Consider the following 19,551-nt stretch of genomic DNA (forward strand, 5'->3'; position numbering starts at 1 on the left):
AGAACTGAAAAATTAATTATATCCAAGAAATCTTTTGGAGTTTCCACATCCTCAATTTGATCATCTGATTTTTTTTAACTTCGATGATAAATTAATGTTAATTTTCACAAATTATTTTTTAATTTTTGTCTTGACCACATTTATCTGGTACATTAGACAATCTTGCTCAAATCAGGTAAGATTAAGGGTGTTCAAATCCAAATCGATCTAAAATAAAAATAAAAAATAGTGAAAAAAACCTAAAAATTGAACCAAATCGATTCTTTTTGAATTTGTTTGGATGATTTTTTTTCTCAAATCGATCGGTTTGGTTCAATTTGCAATTTTTGTTTTTGAAATCAACCAAACCGAATCAAGTCACAACATTTATATTATTTTAGTGTTATGCATTTTATGTGTATATCACTTAAGTTTCATAGTATTTTGTAGTACTATATATATGAAACTTATACAATGTATGTCATTTTCTTTTTTAGATGATTTTTTAAAGACATGTTTGGTTTAAAATGAATGAAAATTTGATAGACTTTTATTGTAAAAAGTTTAACATATTAATAAGTTTAATAAACTATTATTAGTAATTTTTTAATGTAATTTAATTTAAAAGATGAAAAAAAGTATATAATTTTTAATGAAATAATATTTTAGTAAAAACTGTAAAAAATCAAACTGAACCAAATGGTAAAATATTAATTTTGTTTGATTTGAATTTTATTTTAAATTTAGTTCAAATGACTTTTTGATAAATAATTGAACCAAACTAAGCTTCAACCATCCCTAGATAAGAATATTATAGGTGATAAAACTTTTCATTCAAAATATTAAATGTAATGACATATCTGAAAATTGAACTTAAAATGATTGATTAAATTAAAACAATATCATATCATAGTTAATTCACATACTCATGATTATATTTTGAGTTTTTTGATTGTATGAATAAATGAAAACAAAGAAATAACAAATATTAACAAAATATCACACTCTGTAAATGTAAATGATACGAAACTATAGGAAAGACAATCCCTCCACTTCTTTATTCACGCGTGATGGTCAAATTACTAACTTTCCTTGGAAACAAGCAGAACATGAAAAATTATTTAATTGAAGAATCTTCTAACTCTTTAATAAGTATTCACATAAATTTTTAATTATTTTTTTATCATAATAAATTCAAAATGACCTAACTGATTATGACAAGCAATAAATGTATTTTGATTTATAAATTTTTTATGTGTTTCTATTGTACTAATATATGTGTTGTACAAAGAAAGAGAAAAGAAAATATATATTTATAGAATGATCTAAATACCCTTTAATAAAAATTAGTTGTGATAAAAAAAGAAAAAATGTAAAAATTAAAAAAAATTCTTTTAACTTAATATTATGTTATTATTATTTAATAATGTTAAATAAAATGGTCATTCTTTTAAATGATTATACATGTAAAAGCATTTTTATTAATTGGGCCACAAGGGGTGGCCTAGAGAAGACTGGTTGGAGCCAAGCCCCATTCACAGCTTCTTCTTGACCACTTTACATAAATTTCTGTAACTGCATTAAATATTTCAGAGTGAGCATATAATTACATTTTTTTGTTATTTTAGAATCTTTACTCCTTCGTTATAAACAGGTTAATTGAAATTTGGGGGTAGAAGGAAGAAGAACTGAAATTTGGGATCGAAGAGATGAAGAGTATATCAAATTTACATAATAAAAATAGCATCAATATGTGCATTGCTATATTGAAGATGTGGGAGGCTTTTGTTTTGAAGAGTGACTCAATAAGCCCAATATTCACCAAAGAAATAAGTAAATTAAACGATTTGGGCTTCATTTACCCAACGTTGTTTTTTGAAGCAATAACCCAACGTTAGTAAAGAAATAAAAAAGGAAAACTGATATGAGCAGAAAAAAGGATGGGTAAATGTATGTGGGAGCGCTCTTACATCCATAAGAATATATTTTTCTGTTAAAATGTAGGGATTAAAAATTTATTCATTTTTTTTATAAAAATTAAAATTAATAATTCAAAATATTTTGAGGAATAAGGAACATATTTTATTCTTTAACTTTTATTATTTGTGGTTTTCCACTTTTTGAATGTAATTTTTCATTTTTTTTTATAATTATTTGAATATAATTTTTTTAATTAATGGTAATATTAAAAAAGGATAAATGAGTAATTAAGGGAGACAACTTATGACGTTCATTTACACTTTTGTCCAAATGAAAACAATTGTCTTTATTATTTGAATAGGAGAATAACCTTGCATACACAATACACTCCTGGCATTTGCCCCCTGAAACTTGGGCTTGTTTACCTTTATCTCATTAGTCATTACAATCTATAGAAACAAGCAGAAATGATACAACACAACAACATCTTTGAACGAATCTTGTGTTTGATTCCACGTTTCAAACACAATTTTTTATATTTATTGATAAGCTAATATGTATAATCTTTGCATTCTAAACGTGATTTCTTACTCCTTAATTGTTTTTGAAATGCAATTTCTTACTTGTTAATGAGTTCTTAAAAATGCTAAACTTCTAATCTGTAAATTTCTAAGGGGTTGTTTGGTTGTGATTAAACTAGAAGCAAGTTCATTTTGTCTTTCGTTAATTAGCTGTTCCCTCTTTTAGAATTTCCAAATGAGAAGCAAGCCTCCTTATACTCAGTCCCAATAAGCAAAAAAAGTCAATTCAGAATGCGTAGTTAATTGGTTGTGATCACGTCGAGTTTTTTTTTTTTTTTTTCTTTAGCTAATGAAATTCATTTATTAAGAAGCAAATTAACATAGGGTCAAACAAGAAAATTATTTAATGCTACACACGGTTGAGAGCCAACGATATTGGATATAGATACACACTAACAATATTTTGAGCAACATAAATCTGTTTGATACTCCAAGGTAAAATTCACATAGAACAAGAAGAGAATAAACACTTGGCACCTGAGAGTAGACAAGAACAATTTGGCCTATTTGACTCAAACATTTTCCATATAGCTACTCTGTTAGTGTTAGCCGCCCAACGCTTTTTCCATGTTTCTTTCTTTCTTTCTTTTGAAGTAGAATCTTATAAGGTTATTCTTCGTCTATTGCAACTTTAATGATGAAACTGAAATGGCATACCCCTATGCTCTTGATAAATTATCATATTGGGTCGTTTAGGCATTTAATTATAGGGTTCTTTGATAAGCTAATTAAATGGCTAATTAAAATAAACTTTTAAATGAACAATCCAAGTACATGTTTGGTTCTCTATCCAAATTGCTGTCATACGAATTTCGAGACAAATCCAACACAAAATGAACGTAAGAGGATTAGATGCAAGTATATATGTAACATTTTCAAATGGTGCCTGTTGAGTAATTAGATCTTCGTCTATTGCAACTTTAATGGTGAGATGGCGTACCCCCTATGCTCTTGATAAATTATCAAATTGGGTCGTTTTTGCATTTATAATTGACATGAATAAATTAGACACCGAAGGATTGGTATGTGATATATATATATATATATTTATATTACTCAATGGTGGCTTGCATCCTCTTCAGCTTCACCATCATGCATCATATTATTTTTTAGGCGAATCATTTATGTTTCTACATCTAATTGTTGTACAATAAATTCAAGCTCCAACTGTTGCATATACTTGCATCACCTTCCAAGCTTTTCTTTATTAAAGGACGTTTGTCAATCTCCTTAGCTGGTAAAAGGGATGTATCAACGAAAATTTATTTTATATTCTCCTTTCTTCCTTAAGAAGATTTATGACCATTATTAGATTCCACCCATTATTTTGTCTCATAGAAATATACGTAGTCTAAAGCTAGAGATGGTGCTTGTGGAGAGGAACAAGTACGGAAGAAAAATTGTAAGGATAACACTGGGAAGCATAGATCTAACACACTGGACACAAATATGATACGATATTAAGATACAATAAATTTTAAAAATAATTAGACACAATACAGTTATGAATTTAATATAAGACTAACTGATGTATAGTATAGGCCTTTTAAAAATACAAGACTTATGATGGCTTGAGTGTAATTCACTCTTGGTGATTCAGGCCTTTAAAAATCATTTTTTGGTTCTTTAGTCTCTTAAAATAGATGATATAACTGTATAGACATAACAAAAAAACATGAATTTTGTTGTTGGTTATATCTTTAGAGAGTGCAATTTTTGTGTTGGAAAACTTAATTACCTCCATTGCTCTCTCCTTTACTTTTTGTTGGTGGAATTATGCTCCTCTTTTCATTGCACCAGAATTAAACAGGAATAGAATAGACCTACCAAACTATAGATCCATATAGTTTTCCTGATGATGGATTTGGTTTATATATGCTTCCCATGGTCTTTAGTATTTATCTTTTCTTCATCTTCTAATAATATTTCTTGATTTGCAGTTGTGCATCTTTAGTGTCTTGGGAGTGTCAACCTAGTTGAAATTACTTGCGCTAAAGGGAGGTTGTAGACCTTGATTTATATATATAAAAATATATATAAGACTAACATGAAATGAAAAATTTCAAAACACCAAAGAAAATTCATCTTTTCTAGAAGAACAAGAATTCAGGAAGAAAAACTCTATGGATAACATCAGGGAGGAAAAGATATAACATTCTCCTTTGAAATGCTGGATCTTCTAAAGTGATATATATGGCTTCTGCACCTTAAAATTGAACTATATTAGCAACCCTGCTTTCGCCTTCCGATTTCTATAGCTCCACAGTTTAGAAGGATAGAACAGTTACTAAAATTTAATGAGAATATATATTAATAGTACAAAAGTTTTTTATATGATTATCTTATGAATTATTATATGTGGTAAAATAGTCAATTTTTATAATAATTAATTTAAAAATCATATTTAATATATAATTTTTGATTGATTGATAATGTAAATTAGAATCACATATCAATATGAAACTCTTAATAGTATTTAGACCATAAATGATATCCTTTGACCAAAGTTAATTTAAATGCTAATCTGGTTTTAAAACCTGTTAGGGCCATTTGAACACAGTTGCAGCCCCTATTATATAAACCGAATGAACATTCGTATAATTTAAAACAGAAAGCTATGTGAAGTAGTTTACTTGAGAACATAACAAAGCCAACTAGAGAAAGGTTAGTTTAACATATGTAAATAGCTATAGGTATAGGGTGTGACCTCTCACTTTGATACTATTGTTAATCTTTTTCAATCAGAAAGAGATTATATATATATATAGTCAACTTGATAATTTAACTCGAAATAATTAATGCTACATACCAATCTAAATTAAACAAACCAAACTGTACTTCACCTAACTAGCTCAGATACAACTTGGATCCCGACTCAAGTGTATGTGGAGACAAAGCCCTAATCATCAACCTTTATTTTTCTATTGTTTTCCTTTTCCCTCTCCGGATCCCTACATATATATTTGTTTGTTTTATAGTACACTATTAAACAAAAGTGCTACAAAACGAATCATTTGTTAATTGAATGAAGGAAGGTGCAAGAAATTAATTAATTTATATTTCAACAAGTTTGATGACAACTCAATTTTAATTATGCGCTGTTTTCTTTCAGAGGCTAGGTAAAGCACAGTTAATTCTTTAACCTGCCAAACCAAATTACAAATATAGTATATGCATAAAGTCAAGAGATTCTAAACTTTCAAATTAAATATATGAAGAGGTTCACATGTCACCGAAACAACTAACTCAAATGTGATTTATGTCAACGTTATATGATTGGTTTCATCTTCCAAATATTGTTTTAAGAAGAGCAGGTATTTCTATGATGTTACACCTTATATAGTACTATTTCTTAAAACAAATAATATTTAAAATATATATAATTGTCAAATTTCAAATGGCATAGAATGTTCCAATAGCTAAAGAAAGATGGCATCAGTAGTGTGTACAGTGTACACTATGGTGTCACAAGATGTACCTGCAATAAAAGGTGACGATGGATTAAGTTTGACTCGATGAACTGATTAATTTGATAATTTTTTTAAAAAATATACTGTAGATTGATTTGGGTAATCAAACCAACTTATATTTAATGTGAACTAATTCAATTATCATTTTGAATATTGATTTTTTAAAATAGTTTAATATACAATTAATAATGTTACTTTAGTTATTCTTTAAAGTTTTTGAATTTAAAAGGACAGCATTATTGATCAGATATAACTTAGCCAACTTAATATTGTTGAAAGAAAATTTTCTCAACCTAAATCGGATTGATTAAAATCAATCAGTTCATTTTTAATTTTTATTAAAAGTCCTTCCAACCTAATTGTTGATCACCCTAGTTAGTACTGTGACTACTAAATGAAGGATTATTCTCAATTCAAATCCAAGTCATTAAACGATCAAGTTATTTTAGTGATTTTTTCTTTTATCTTTCTTTCCCCAAACCTTACCATGAAAAGAAATAGAGAATTGAAGGAACAAACTATGGAGCCCAAAGAATCTTTAGTTTTGGTTCAAAAATAATTATAAAAGCAGCCTCCCATATTAGATAGATACAATACCAAATGGTTAGATATTTATTATTCTTAACTATAAAAAATTCCAAAATTATATCAATAAATGAAATTTAATCACGTGACAGTATTTCTATAATTGGCGTATGTACTGAAAATTTGCAAAGAAAAAAAAACAACGAACAATTAGTTTTAATGATATATGCTTAATAGTTTCCTCCAATTTTTTTTATACATGTTTACTTTTTCTTAAAGTCTTAAATTTAAATTGTGTATGGAAAAAAATTCCAACTAGGAGAATTGATTCCACTTTATCGTAGTTGTTTTTAATTCAAATTCAAATAAAATAGTCTTCTATAAGGATATTTGTGATGTAAAAGAATTGTAACAAAAAATTTGAATTCATATTAATTATATTCTAAGACATAATTAATTTTTATTTTAATTAATGGGAGAATAAGATTATAATAAATACTAATATTTAAAATATTAATGAGTATTGGTAAAAATAATAAATAGTGGAAGTATATTCGTATCCACCTTATTAGAAAAGTTTTTATTGTACCACGCCAATAAAAATCAAACATCTATTTTACACACATCATAAAATTATCTACTCCCTCTATTATAAAATGATTTTATTACTGCACAAGACTAAAAAACAATAAATAAATAAAAAGAGAGTATGATTTTATATAATTAATTAATTTTATATTATTAGTAATTTATTTATAAAATTTGTTATCCATCATTAATATTATAAAGAATATAAGTAAAAAATAATAATTAATGTAGTATTAAAAAACTAAAATGATAGTCTTCTCATCCTAAAATAAGTGTCATTTGTTTTACAATGACAAAGAAAAACTAATAAATAGATAAAAGAAGGTGATAATTATACAAAATTAATCTTATTAAATAAATAAAAATGAATAATATTAACATTAAATTAAAAATTAAAGTAGTATTTATTAAAATATCTAAAATGAGAATTGTTTAATGGATTGTTTAACAAAAAAAATATTATTTTAATGTGTTACATGTGATTTTTGAGTTACTTATATGATATGAGAGTTGTTTATATAAATAATTATTGTTCATCAATTGCTTAATTTTATATTAAATATAAGAAAGAGAAATAGAATGTTTATAAATTAAAAAACTTGTTAATAAAAATACTTAAGAGATAAAAAATTAATTAAATTACTTAAGATTGATGTGACATAAATTGAATTGTTAATATCAACATATTAAAGATGTTCTTAGAAGTATTGATAAAAAAGAATAATGAATATCACATTATTGAAAAATTGAATATAACTTATAGGAATAATTTTTTAAATGTGACACTTATTTTTAGACAAACCTAATAATTATTTTAAGATAAACATAATAATAATGAGACCCAGGGAGGGAGTATATTCACTTAACTCATTTAAGGAAATTAACTTCTGTCAAGGCATGGAGCATGCCATCTTTGAAATTACTACTAATTTCAAGTGTAGTCTTGTTTCCCAATTAACTTTGCAATTCCAATGAAATAATCCAATTTCTTAATTTGGGGTTTCCATTTTCAAAAGGACCATTGCGAGTAACTCTACCATTAATTACCATTACGATAGCAATGAATTTTCCATTTTGAGGGACCACACGGTCCACAACTGTAACGCAGTCAATCATCGCCATAAACACCTAGAAAATTCATAACTACTGAATGAATATCCCGTGCATTGTGGAGTATTTTGTTAATTTAGGTAAATTTAAAAACTTGAAAAAAACTCAAAATTATTAAAAAAATGTACGCAATTATTTTAAAAAGTAATCATAATTAAATTTAATGAAAAATATAGCTTAAAGGAATGTGTGCAAATAATTATAACTACTATATTCATTGAAAGAAAATTTTGTTTGAATGTATGCCATTTTAAAATTTTGCAGTAAGATATTAATACTATTAATTCTTTTCTTAAATAAGAGAGATAAGGGATGTAATAAAAAATTGAAACTAATTTTAATAAAAATAAGAAACTAATTAATAATAAGACAAAATAGGAAATTTTAATATAAAACGTTAAAAATAATTAAAGTCTAAAATTTGAACAACAATTTAATGATAAAAATCTAAAATCATAGACTAACATAAGATGATTTATTTTTCAGTAATTAAAAGTAAAATCATCTATTTATGAAAACTAAAAATATATACCAATTGTAAACAAACTTATTACATGATAATGACTTACTTCTTAAGGAAATAATTCAGGATCAAATACTACATTGTACTAATATTATGTTGAACGGAGATAATTGAAAATAAACCCATTACATTTTCATAGATAAAAAAAACAAATATTTTTTTAATAAAAAGTATGTACATTAATGACATTAAATACTACACTTTTATTTATAACTTTTATTTTGTATTTTTTAAATGGAGTTCATAATAATATTAAAAATTATCACATAATCATAATATCTGATAATAGTTAATAAAATTTTATTAATTTTATTAAATTTGTTAAAAATTTAATTATTTTACAAAATTACCTTTTAAATTATTGACCCATCACTTATTTTTTTATCTAATTACTTTCTACCTAAACAATGAATGTGATTAATAATTCATTAAAATTTTAAGTACAACATTTTATATAATCTTTTAAAATGTATAAGAGTTTTAGGTTAAAATAATCTTTTAAAATCTCATTCTAATACCCCACTTAATCATAAAAGATAGAAAGAAAAGATCTTAAATTGTAATATTAATTACTTTTTAAACAAAATTATAAAATATTATGATTTCCCATTTGCATTTATTTTCTTAACGAGACTTTCTCTCTTGGGTTCTTTTCTCTCGCAAGTGGCACTTTCTTCTTCTTCTTCAAACTCGTAACAAATTTTCCCTCTCAATGAAGAAGAAGAAGCCTTCACCTTCCCAATGACACCACCCTTCACTCTCTCTCTCTCCCTCTTTGTCATTCTCACCATAACCGCCGTCCACGGCCTGGGCTCCGCCGCCACCACTGCCGTCACCTACGGCACCGCCACCGTGTGCGGCATCGTCGCCGGGGAGCCCCAGCACCGCATCCAGTGTTCCCGCAGCGGCAGGCGCGTCGTCCCCCTCACCCTCCCCAACGTTTCCTTCGACGCCATCTCCGGCGGCCGGAGCTTCTTCTGCGGCCTCCGCTCCGGCGGCCGCAGCCTCCACTGCTGGGACACCGCCGCCCCAAACGCCTACTTCCGCTCCAAGAGACTCTTCCACAGCGACGTGGTGCAGTTGGCTGACGTGGCAGTTGGCGACTCTCAGGTGTGCGCCAGAGAGGTGCAATCCGGTGTTGTGCGGTGCTGGAGAGGAAGCGGTGGGGTCCAGTTCAGTTCCCCTTCGGAGGGGTTAAGGTTTCGTAGCAATAGCATCACATGTGGTTGTGGTTTTTCATGTGGGGTGATAAAAGAGAGTGGAAGAGTCGTGTGTTGGGGTGATGGTGATGAGGGTGCAAATACAAAAAGTATTAGCGATGAGATTCAAAGAAAGTTTGAGAATTTCACTATGTCAAGTTTGGTTGCTGGGGTGTCTCATGTGTGTGGTTTGACTCTTCATGGGGCTTTGGTTTGTAGAGGGAACAATGCTTCTGGTCAACTAGGAAATAATGATGGTGTTTTGAGTTCTTCTTTGGAGTTTTCAGGTCTTGCTTTGGGAGAAGATTTCACGTGTGGAATTAGGACTAGGAATGGTGTTGTTGTGTGTTGGGGTGGTGGTTTTGAAAGCGATGTGGTGAAAGGTGTTTCTTTTGAGTCACTTGTTGCTGGTTTGGATTATGTGTGTGGGTTGACAACTAGGAATTTGTCAGTGGTGTGTTGGGGTAAAGGCAGGTTTTTTCATGTGCCTAGTGAGCTTCCATTGGGTGTGATTCTTCCAGGTCCATGTGTTGAGGGTGCTTGTAGCGGCTCTTGTGGTACATATCCTGATTCTGGTGCTCTTTGTCATGGCTCTGGGAGTATTTGTTACTCTTGTCAAACTGAGGTTCCACTAGCAGTTCCATTGCTTCCACCATCAACAACACAAGTTGTTCCAAAACAAGAACATTCTTCACGTGGAGGAAGAAGCTTGAGGGAGTTTTTGATTTTTTTTATTGTTGGATCAGTTGGTGTTTTTGTGGGGTTATGCACTATTCTTTATTTCATTTGGATTTGTGCAAGGAGGTTTTTGTTGAGTAGAAAAGAAGTAGGAGGTAATAATTCTGTGAAACCTACAAGCTCAGAGAGTGATGCATATGTGGATATAATCCCCATGCCTAATGTTGGTTCTAATGGGACAACATTCAGAACTTTTTCTAGCAAAAGTCAGGCATCAAGAAGATTTGGGAGGCATAGGAGTGGTTCATCATCGAAGCATGTCGACAGAACCGAGAGTTTCTCATTGTCTGAACTTGCAACGGCCACTGACAACTACTCGCTGTTTAACAAAATAGGTGCTGGTAGCTTTGGCTGTGTTTACAAAGGCATGCTAAGAGATGGTCGTGAAGTAGCAATTAAAAGAGGAGATACCAGTGCCATGAAGAAGAAATTTCAGGAAAAAGAGATTGCTTTTGATTCTGAATTGGCCATGCTGTCACGGCTTCACCACAAGCACTTGGTGAGGCTAATTGGGTTCTGTGAGGAGAATGATGAGAGGCTCTTGGTCTATGAGTACATGAGTAATGGTTCACTTTATGACCATTTGCATGACAAGAACAATGTTGACAGAAGTAGCAACATTTTGAATTCTTGGAAGATGAGGATCAAGATTGCATTGGATGCTGCTAGGGGAATTGAGTACATTCACAACTATGCGGTGCCACCCATTATCCACAGGGACATCAAGTCCTCCAATATACTCTTGGATTCAAACTGGAATGCTAGAGTTTCTGACTTTGGATTATCAAAAATTTGGCCAGAGACTGAGCAAGAATTGATGTCCTCCAAAGCAGTTGGCACTGTTGGATACATAGACCCTGAGTACTATGTGTTGAATGTGCTGACCACAAAGAGTGATGTGTATGGTTTAGGAGTGGTAATGTTGGAGCTTCTCACAGGAAAAAGAGCAGTGTTCAAACCTGAAGATGGGTCAGGCCCTATGGGGGTGGTGGAATACACAGGGCCAAAGATAGCATCAGGAGAGCTTTGGAGTGTGTTGGATTATAGAGTTGGTCAACCTGAAGTGAATGAGGTTGAGTCCCTTGAGATCATGGCTTACACTGCTATGCATTGTGTGAACTTGGAGGGAAAAGAGAGGCCTGAAATGACTGGCATAGTTGCTAACTTGGAGAGGGCATTGGCTTTCATTGAGGGAACCCCTACTAGCCTCTCCATAGCTTCATTCTCTGCCCCTCTTGAATAAAAAAATCTCATCCTCAAATTCATTCATGAAATTCTTTTATTTTTTTTTTCTTCACTTCAATTTCTTCTTCTTTTCTAAGATTATTCTTTGGGTTGTACATGTATGGACTTTAGGTGAAAACATAAGAATTTCTCATCTGAGATATTGAGAAGAGAAAATAAAAGCAAAAGGATCGATGGTCCATTTTGATCCTCAACAAGTTTTTTACTACCTCCCAAGGTTTTTTAGATTTCATGACTATTGATCATTGCATTTATTTGTAATTTCCTGCTATATCAAAAACTACAATGAAATAGCACAGCCACAATATGAAATTTTGTTTAATAGTTAGCAATTGATTACATGATTTTGCTATAATGCGAAGATGACTGAATAGTCCTGAGTGTTCTGTAAGAAATAATGAGGTCAACATGTTTTTGGATTAAAGTTTGCAAACTCAAGTTTATAAAATAAGTTTGTAAAAGTATTCCAAGTTTTGCTTCTCCAAAATTAAGTTTGCAGGCAAAAATTTAGTTCATGTTCGGATTAAAATTTACAAAGTGAGTTTGCAATATTTCAATTCTTGCTTCTTTGAAACTGAATTTTAAAGTAAAATTTTATTCTCAAGCATACTTTTGAGAGGTAATCAAACATGATCTCAAATTGACTTTACTCGGACGTACTTTTGAATTCTCTCATGAGAAATTTAAACATATCCTTGCTCTTAAACATACATTTGGGAAGTAACCAAACCTGATTCCAAATTAATTTTATTCAAAGATACGTTTGGATCCTTTCACATAAAATCCAAACATACCTGTAGGTGTTTTTTTTTTTTTTTTTTAAGAATGAACATACCCGTTGGTGTCAATTCACTTGTTGGCCTTATTGAGTAAGGCAAGCTTATTTTTTTCTTCTTAAACCGCCCAAAAGTATTAGCCATTCAGATTGGGTAACAATTTTGAATAAATTTCATTTAACGAATGCTTGCCTCATCAATTTTTGCTTAATTTAATTGCTGGCCTTGGGGGTATGGGGCATGCAGAATTAATTAGTGTCAAGGTAAGTCAAATCCTGCCAAATTTGAGATCAAAACCACGTTGGGGCACATTGATTTAAGCCCATTTTCAACGGAACCAGCGGCCTTCATGCTTACACGCAAGAGATGGTGATCTGTCCTAGATGATTGTAAATGGATTTGTTTCTCAGGCATTTCTTAGGGTTGATTTTAAATTGTGACAATTTGAGCTCCTTCTTTAAGGTAAGTAATAGCGTTGAAATTAATATTAAAAAATGATTACTGGTTTTTTTTTATAAAAATATCTTTTAAAAGAATTTTTTTATTCATTCGCTTTATGTATTCTTATTTAGAAGTAATCTTGTTTGAGATATTACAGAGATTTAAATGAAGACTTTGCTTTGTTGATTACTATGCTTCATCCTGCCTATGGAAATTAAGAATATCCTACATTTTTTGTGTAAGATTTTCTTAAAGCTTCTAAAGCCATCACGATGTTGTTGCCTTCTCTTGATACTGATACTTATTATATTTGATTTAGGGTGGAAGGACAAAAATAAGAGAAAATTTTTATATTTTTTTAATATGAGATCCATACCTTTTACATTTTATTTTAATTTAAAAATTTCTCTTTTACCCTTAAAGTCACATTATCTAAGATAATGGTTGATTGAGATAGATAAATAGCAAACGTAGCTAGTGGACTCAAAATTGTTGTGGCATTAGTTCTCCTTGCTTGGTGTCCTAAATCCCCCACTATGATTCTATTATCTATTGAATGGCCGAAACGTCTATTTTTTGCTTCTTCCTTTCTTTCTTTGATACATTACTGTGAAATTAGGAGATTGCTGTTACAACTTAATATATGATATTTATATAACTTTCCATTATTTTGGATGTTTAAACCATGCTTATAACAGCATATATATACCTCCGATAAGGCTAATATTAGATATTAATTTGTTAGTTTTTTTTGTTAGTGGGAGGAATTTTAACTCACAATCTTTCTCCCCTGATACTGATTGCATTTGAGTGGCTTCCAAGAAAATTATAGAAGGAACTTCACTACTAGATGACCAACTTAAAGAATATTATGTCTGGCACAAACTTCAACATACATGCAATGCACACTATGTTCCCCCTGATACTGAAAAGCAAGTTTCTGGAATAGATAAGCAAGTTGCTTTTTAAACAACAAACCACATTCCACCCTCAAGCATTTCAGCACGATACAATCTCATTCAAAATTTACTTATCAATCTTGAATAGTGGCGCATTACCGTCAGTCCAAAAGTTTCTGCAAATTTTTTTATACTGCGTCCCAAAAATGTCATTAACAATTAACAACACGGAAAGTTTTAAGTAAACAAAAAGGAACAAAACATGGAATGAAAAAAATAAAACTTATGATGTGTTAAAGAATATCAAAATAGAGGTAACTTCCGTGTGAATGTTTAATGAATATAATTAAAAGTCTTTCAACTCTTAAAAAAAAAATTAAGTCTTTCGAGCCTATCATAGTAGTGCTGCTGTTATAGCGTATGAAAAGCCGCTATTTTGACAGTATAGTACTATTGAAAATCACTTAGGTGTGTGAATCATAACGTACTCTCCATTGCAAGCCCTTGACTACTATTATTACACGTTACATGTGATATGAAATATTATCAACAAATTAGTCAGTAATGCATTTCCCCCACATGGTCATACCTTGCTGGAATACCTCAAGAAAATAAATTATAGTTTTACTGTCTCTGTAGTTCAAAGTGTAATAGTCTATGACTATTCGACCATCAAGTTTGTATTGTTTTGGATGTGTTTGCTGCGGACATTATTATTATGATTTTTTTTTCTTTTTTTGTTTAAACCAAAGTATCTCTCAATCAAAAGTCAAAGATTAATCCTTTAAGATACCGAAATTCATTTAACGGATCGACTTTTCCAAACAAATATTTTTCCATAAGCATTAGCTGAATATCAAATCTATTACCTCATGTTTAAGGACAAAATTATCTATCAACCATACCGCTCCATATTGGTTATGATAGTAGTACTGTGAACCCTCCAAACATTCACTGAAAATAAATCCCAGCTATAATTTTACTCAAGTTACAACATTGTATATTGGCTCAGATTGTTTTATCTTAGTTTTGTTGTGATTAAGAAATTTATGCAAAATAAAAAAAAAAAGAGGGGAAAGACTGAGAAAAGAATGAAAATGAAAGTTCCTGTGGTGTTGCTCTTGCTCGCTGTTAAATGATGATGACCAATTACTAAAGCTAAATCTTGTAAATGATAACCTAAAAGGCACTATATTTTTACAATATTTAATAACGTGTAAATGTTCACTGAGATTTCATGTTCTTGGATGTGTAAAATCCTTTGGTATATTTGTGGTGTAAACTAGAGGTGATATAACTAGGCAGGTTTGAGATTGCAGGGAGGTTTATGTGAAGGGAATGCAGTTGATTTATTGAGGAACATCCTCTGCTTCTCATCAGCAAAGCAAAGCACAGATTCTACACAAACTTCCAGGGCAGTTGTTGGTGGAGTAGGCTTGAAGTCTTGAAGTTTTGAGTATTCAGAAATAAGGTGGAACATGTACTCATAAATTCGATCCATATTCAAGCTTCCCATAAAATCCTGCCCTCTTTTCCCTATAGCTTCTGCCTGTAACAATATAAATGCAACTATGTAAATAATCAAATTCATTGGGGTACATTTTCTCTCTCTCACACACATTGGACAAGAAGTTCAATAATTAAGGTACCCGGAACTCGCGGCTAATTGCAGTAACAAAACTAAATAAGATTGACAGGATTTGAATCCTTTCATGTTGGTAAGAAACATGACAATGTCACGTTATGAGAGAAAAAGACACCAAATAATTATAGTAGGACCTCTAATTATTTGAGTAGGGTCCATTAATTTAATTTTGTGTTTCTCGTAACATGATATGTCATGTTCTTTACTGACATGAAACAACCCTCATTCCTAATAATAATGGTCTTTCTTGAATTTTTCAGAAAAAAATCACTATTGCATTTCATTTTGAGCAGTTAAATTGAACATTCATTCCGATTTCCTACCATTTGGATTTGAAAATTCAACCACACAAAATGGACAATCATGATGTATTTCAACATATAATCCTAAACATGTGGGCCTTTTTTTTCACCTCAACCTCCATGTGCTAATGTCTGCTTAAAGAATCTGTTGGACTTAAACAAAATTTTAGATTTTTAATTCTAGTTTCTTTATGAACACCAATATATGGGACGGAAAAATAATACTTGAGAGTCGGAGAGAAGGTATAATGACAGAAATATTAAACAATGAGTAAAGAAATACCTCTACTGGGTGTTGGTTCCCCCATTCTACAGCATACTTTATAGATGGACATAGATTTAGAGAATCAACAAGCCAAAAATTATGGTTTGGAATAAGGCCACGGCTGAAAAAATCTTCATACTGGGGTGATATAATTAATGCAACAGAACCACATGAGAGAATATATTTCAAACTCACAGACCATGCATACCCTTCAGCATAGATCTTATACCTGCAGGAAGAAGACATTTAAGGGGATGATGGAAAGGGCAATAATCAGCAGCATGATAAGATAAAATCCTACGATAAATGTGAATTTTCAAAATGAGACACAAATATAACTTAATGACACCCAACTTTGTGTAACTTTTTAATTTACTCTTCTATATATGTTTAAGCACTGTTAAAATGAAGAAGCATCAGCAAGTTCTCCTATAATGTGCATTATTCATGTTCAAAAGAATCCATTTATATTTAGTGTGCATTGTGAGTTGTGACCCATCTAATACTCACCGATGATTACACTGATTTGAAAGTTTTGACTGCTTAAAACCACTTCTAGCTGCTTCCCCCCAATCCTGCAATGTATATCAACATACACATCAGACAATTAATTTGGTAAGCAAAGCATATTGAAATTACGAAACACAATTAAGCTCCAAATTATGCAAAACAGTTTAATCTAACCTGACGCATAATCTCTGCTCCCCACTTCCTAGAATCATTACAATTTATTAATTCAGTACGAATAGGAGATGCAACATCTGGGTTTCCTTTCCAGTATGCCCATGGAAACTTATTTTTCCAACTAACATTTCGAGAACCTTGTTTGATATCTGGGAACTCTTCCTGCCAGGGTCGTATGTTTATTTCTGACCTGAGCAACATATGTTCAACAGATTCACATTCAAGTCAAAACAAACTAATCAGAATTACCAAGTGTCTAACATATACTTCTCACTAGACTATAAAACATCAACATAATTAATTTACATTAGTCCTATGGTAAGTTCGCGAACAGCCATTTTCTTTTAGAGATTATCTTCACTTTCTCACTTTTTCTCTCACTCAAGAAGAACCAAGCCTTTTTATTTTTATTTTCTTCCAAAGTGATCTTGTTGCATTTCAAGAGTGATCTAAAAAATTTGGCAAAAGAAAAGAGATTGTCTTTTTTAACAGAAGGTCTCCTCTCACAACTTTCTGGCATAAGAAAAAACAAATTTTCTATCTTTACAATACACAAATAAGATACATCAACTCATAAATCTTAAAAAATTCAAATCACGATATGCATTTAAATTAAGTGTGATTTCTATAACACTCGTCATATAATAAAAAAACAGGACGAACATAGTTTATTAACATTGGTCTTAGTAAGTCCCGTCCCAATTTCTTGAAAAGACATTCCTTTTCAGAGTTTGTCTTCAAAACACAAAAATAACAATGCACATGTCTTTAAATTTTAAGGAACCAAAAAGTGTGTACATTCAACTTAAAGGTGAACTTTTTTTTTTCCTCCTCGGTTAGAGAAAAATCTAATAAGATAAAATCTATTTAAAAAATTAACATTTTTCGAACCTCTAATTACATGCTAGGAGACAAGACTACCAGTAACAGAGATATAAGCCTATGTGTCAACTGTCAACCAAGAACCATGTCGGCTAGTCAACTTAAAGGTGAAAAAAAATATCCTTTTAAATACCCATTGCACAATAAACAAGTGGATTCAAAATCAAAGGCATTGAATTGAAAGACACAAAAAACAACAAGAAAAAAGGTGACATTTTGGCACAATCCCAATAAAAAAACTTACCAACCCCAGAAAGACCAATCCGGAAAAGGGATGTCAAAGTGTTCCTTAGTGGTGCAATACCGAAAGAGAGGCAAAGGCATTGCTTGGTGTTCAGTCCTATTAACAGAAGGCTTATCCATGCAATCAAACATCATATCCACATCAGGCACCTTCCCAGGGTACCTCCTCATAAGCTGCAACAACCCCCACAGAGTAAACATCGCCCTACTCTGCACACACGCATAGTACCAATCCACAAACACCTTCCCTTCAACGATCACCACTCTGAACGCCGCGTACCGCTGTGCCGCCGCCACGTGCGCCTTCGAAATCCGGCTCTCCAACCACGGAGCCAGGTCTCTGTGGATCGCCCGGAAAAACTCCGGGCACTCCTCCCGGCCGCCGGCGAAGCTCCGCCGTGAGCCTCCCACGGCTCCGGCGGCGTAGCGGCACGTCAAGTAGGAGCATTGCAGGATTTTGTACGTGCGCTGCTGGCGGGACTCTTCATCGAAGGGCTTGTGGGGGAAGACGTGCCACGGCGTCGGTTCTAGGTTGTGACCCACCACCGTTCCGGTGCGAGAAGCAACGTCGTCCACCTGTTCTACGAAATTACCCAGTGAAGGAAAAGTTACTGAAAGCGCGAAAAAATGATGCAAAATGAATAAGGAAAGGAAAATGGGAAGTGGGCAGGGATAAAAAAATGATGGGGTGGGGGAAAGGAGGACCTTGTAGAGGAGGAGTCCGGTGAGGGAGAATAGAGCAAGAGCTATAACGCAGGGAATTAAGTACGTGGGGGAACGAGGAGTGTGCTTGGAAGAGGGTCCCATGTTAGAAGAAGAAGAAGAAGAAAAGAATTGAGAATGGTGAAGAAGAAAAACAAGTAGTAAGAAGAAGAAAAAGAGTTGTTTTGATGCATTGTGGTTGCGGTGTTGAGTGGCGCATGCAGTTACTTGTGGAAAAGGCGGGGTCCTATTTTGAGACACTTTTAGTCATTTTAGTTAGTTTTTTTTTTTCTCGTGGTGGGGAAGGGTCCCTATGTCCTACCATGTGCCACGATATAGTGATGGCATTTGCATGAAATGCCACAGCAAGTACGTAGGGTCCACGTGGTGGAGGGTTTGAAATGTTGAGAGGTATGTGATGACGGGATGTTTTGGCTTTGCTTTGTCTTGTGACCTTTGTCTGGTGCTGCATGATTGCATGACAGAGAAAAAGTGGAGGCATGCTTGATTTGGAAATTTTACTGAACACATGGTGGACAAGGCTTGCCGCACCGAAACTCGAGTGAGCACTGTTTGCTGTTATGACATTTGGACGCTTCTTCAAAATTTATTACCACCTTTGGGTCGCGTCTAATATGAAGTGGTTAATTAACTTCCTCACCGGTGAGGAAGGAAAATTACCTGTAATAACAGGTTGCTTACCGGATGAAAAAAAAAGTTTTTATCTTAAAAAAATAAAATGAAAAGATAAATTAAGAAGATAAAAAAAAATATCTCAATGGCGATGCTTTTCCTTCTGTTGCGTCTTTGTCTTCTCCGACTACTCTTCCCCGG

The 19,551-nt window shown here is 32.1% G+C and overlaps 2 protein-coding genes across 2 annotated transcripts; one reads left to right on the plus strand and one right to left on the minus strand.

Annotated features, from left to right (window-relative positions):
* Window positions 1-9,339: 9,339 nt before the first annotated feature.
* LOC114395728 (putative serine/threonine-protein kinase-like protein CCR3) lies at window positions 9,340-12,114 on the plus strand. Its single transcript, XM_028357568.1, has one exon. It carries the CDS (start codon window positions 9,438-9,440, stop codon window positions 11,874-11,876), a length of 2,439 nt encoding a protein of 812 aa, XP_028213369.1. The 5' UTR covers window positions 9,340-9,437; the 3' UTR covers window positions 11,877-12,114.
* Window positions 12,115-15,086: 2,972 nt separating this feature from the next.
* Window positions 15,087-19,214, minus strand: LOC114395022 (O-glucosyltransferase rumi-like). Its single transcript, XM_028356709.1, has 6 exons — window positions 18,721-19,214; window positions 18,017-18,591; window positions 16,891-17,080; window positions 16,717-16,781; window positions 16,225-16,435; window positions 15,087-15,543 (listed from the first exon to the last, which is right to left on the minus strand). Exons 1-6 carry the CDS (start codon window positions 18,820-18,822, stop codon window positions 15,292-15,294), a joined length of 1,395 nt encoding a protein of 464 aa, XP_028212510.1. The 5' UTR covers window positions 18,823-19,214; the 3' UTR covers window positions 15,087-15,291.
* Between the last annotated feature and the right edge of the window lie 337 nt (window positions 19,215-19,551).

Source organism: Glycine soja, chromosome 18, assembly GCF_004193775.1.
Source record: "Glycine soja cultivar W05 chromosome 18, ASM419377v2, whole genome shotgun sequence".
NCBI classification, from domain to species: Eukaryota; Viridiplantae; Streptophyta; class Magnoliopsida; order Fabales; family Fabaceae; genus Glycine; species Glycine soja.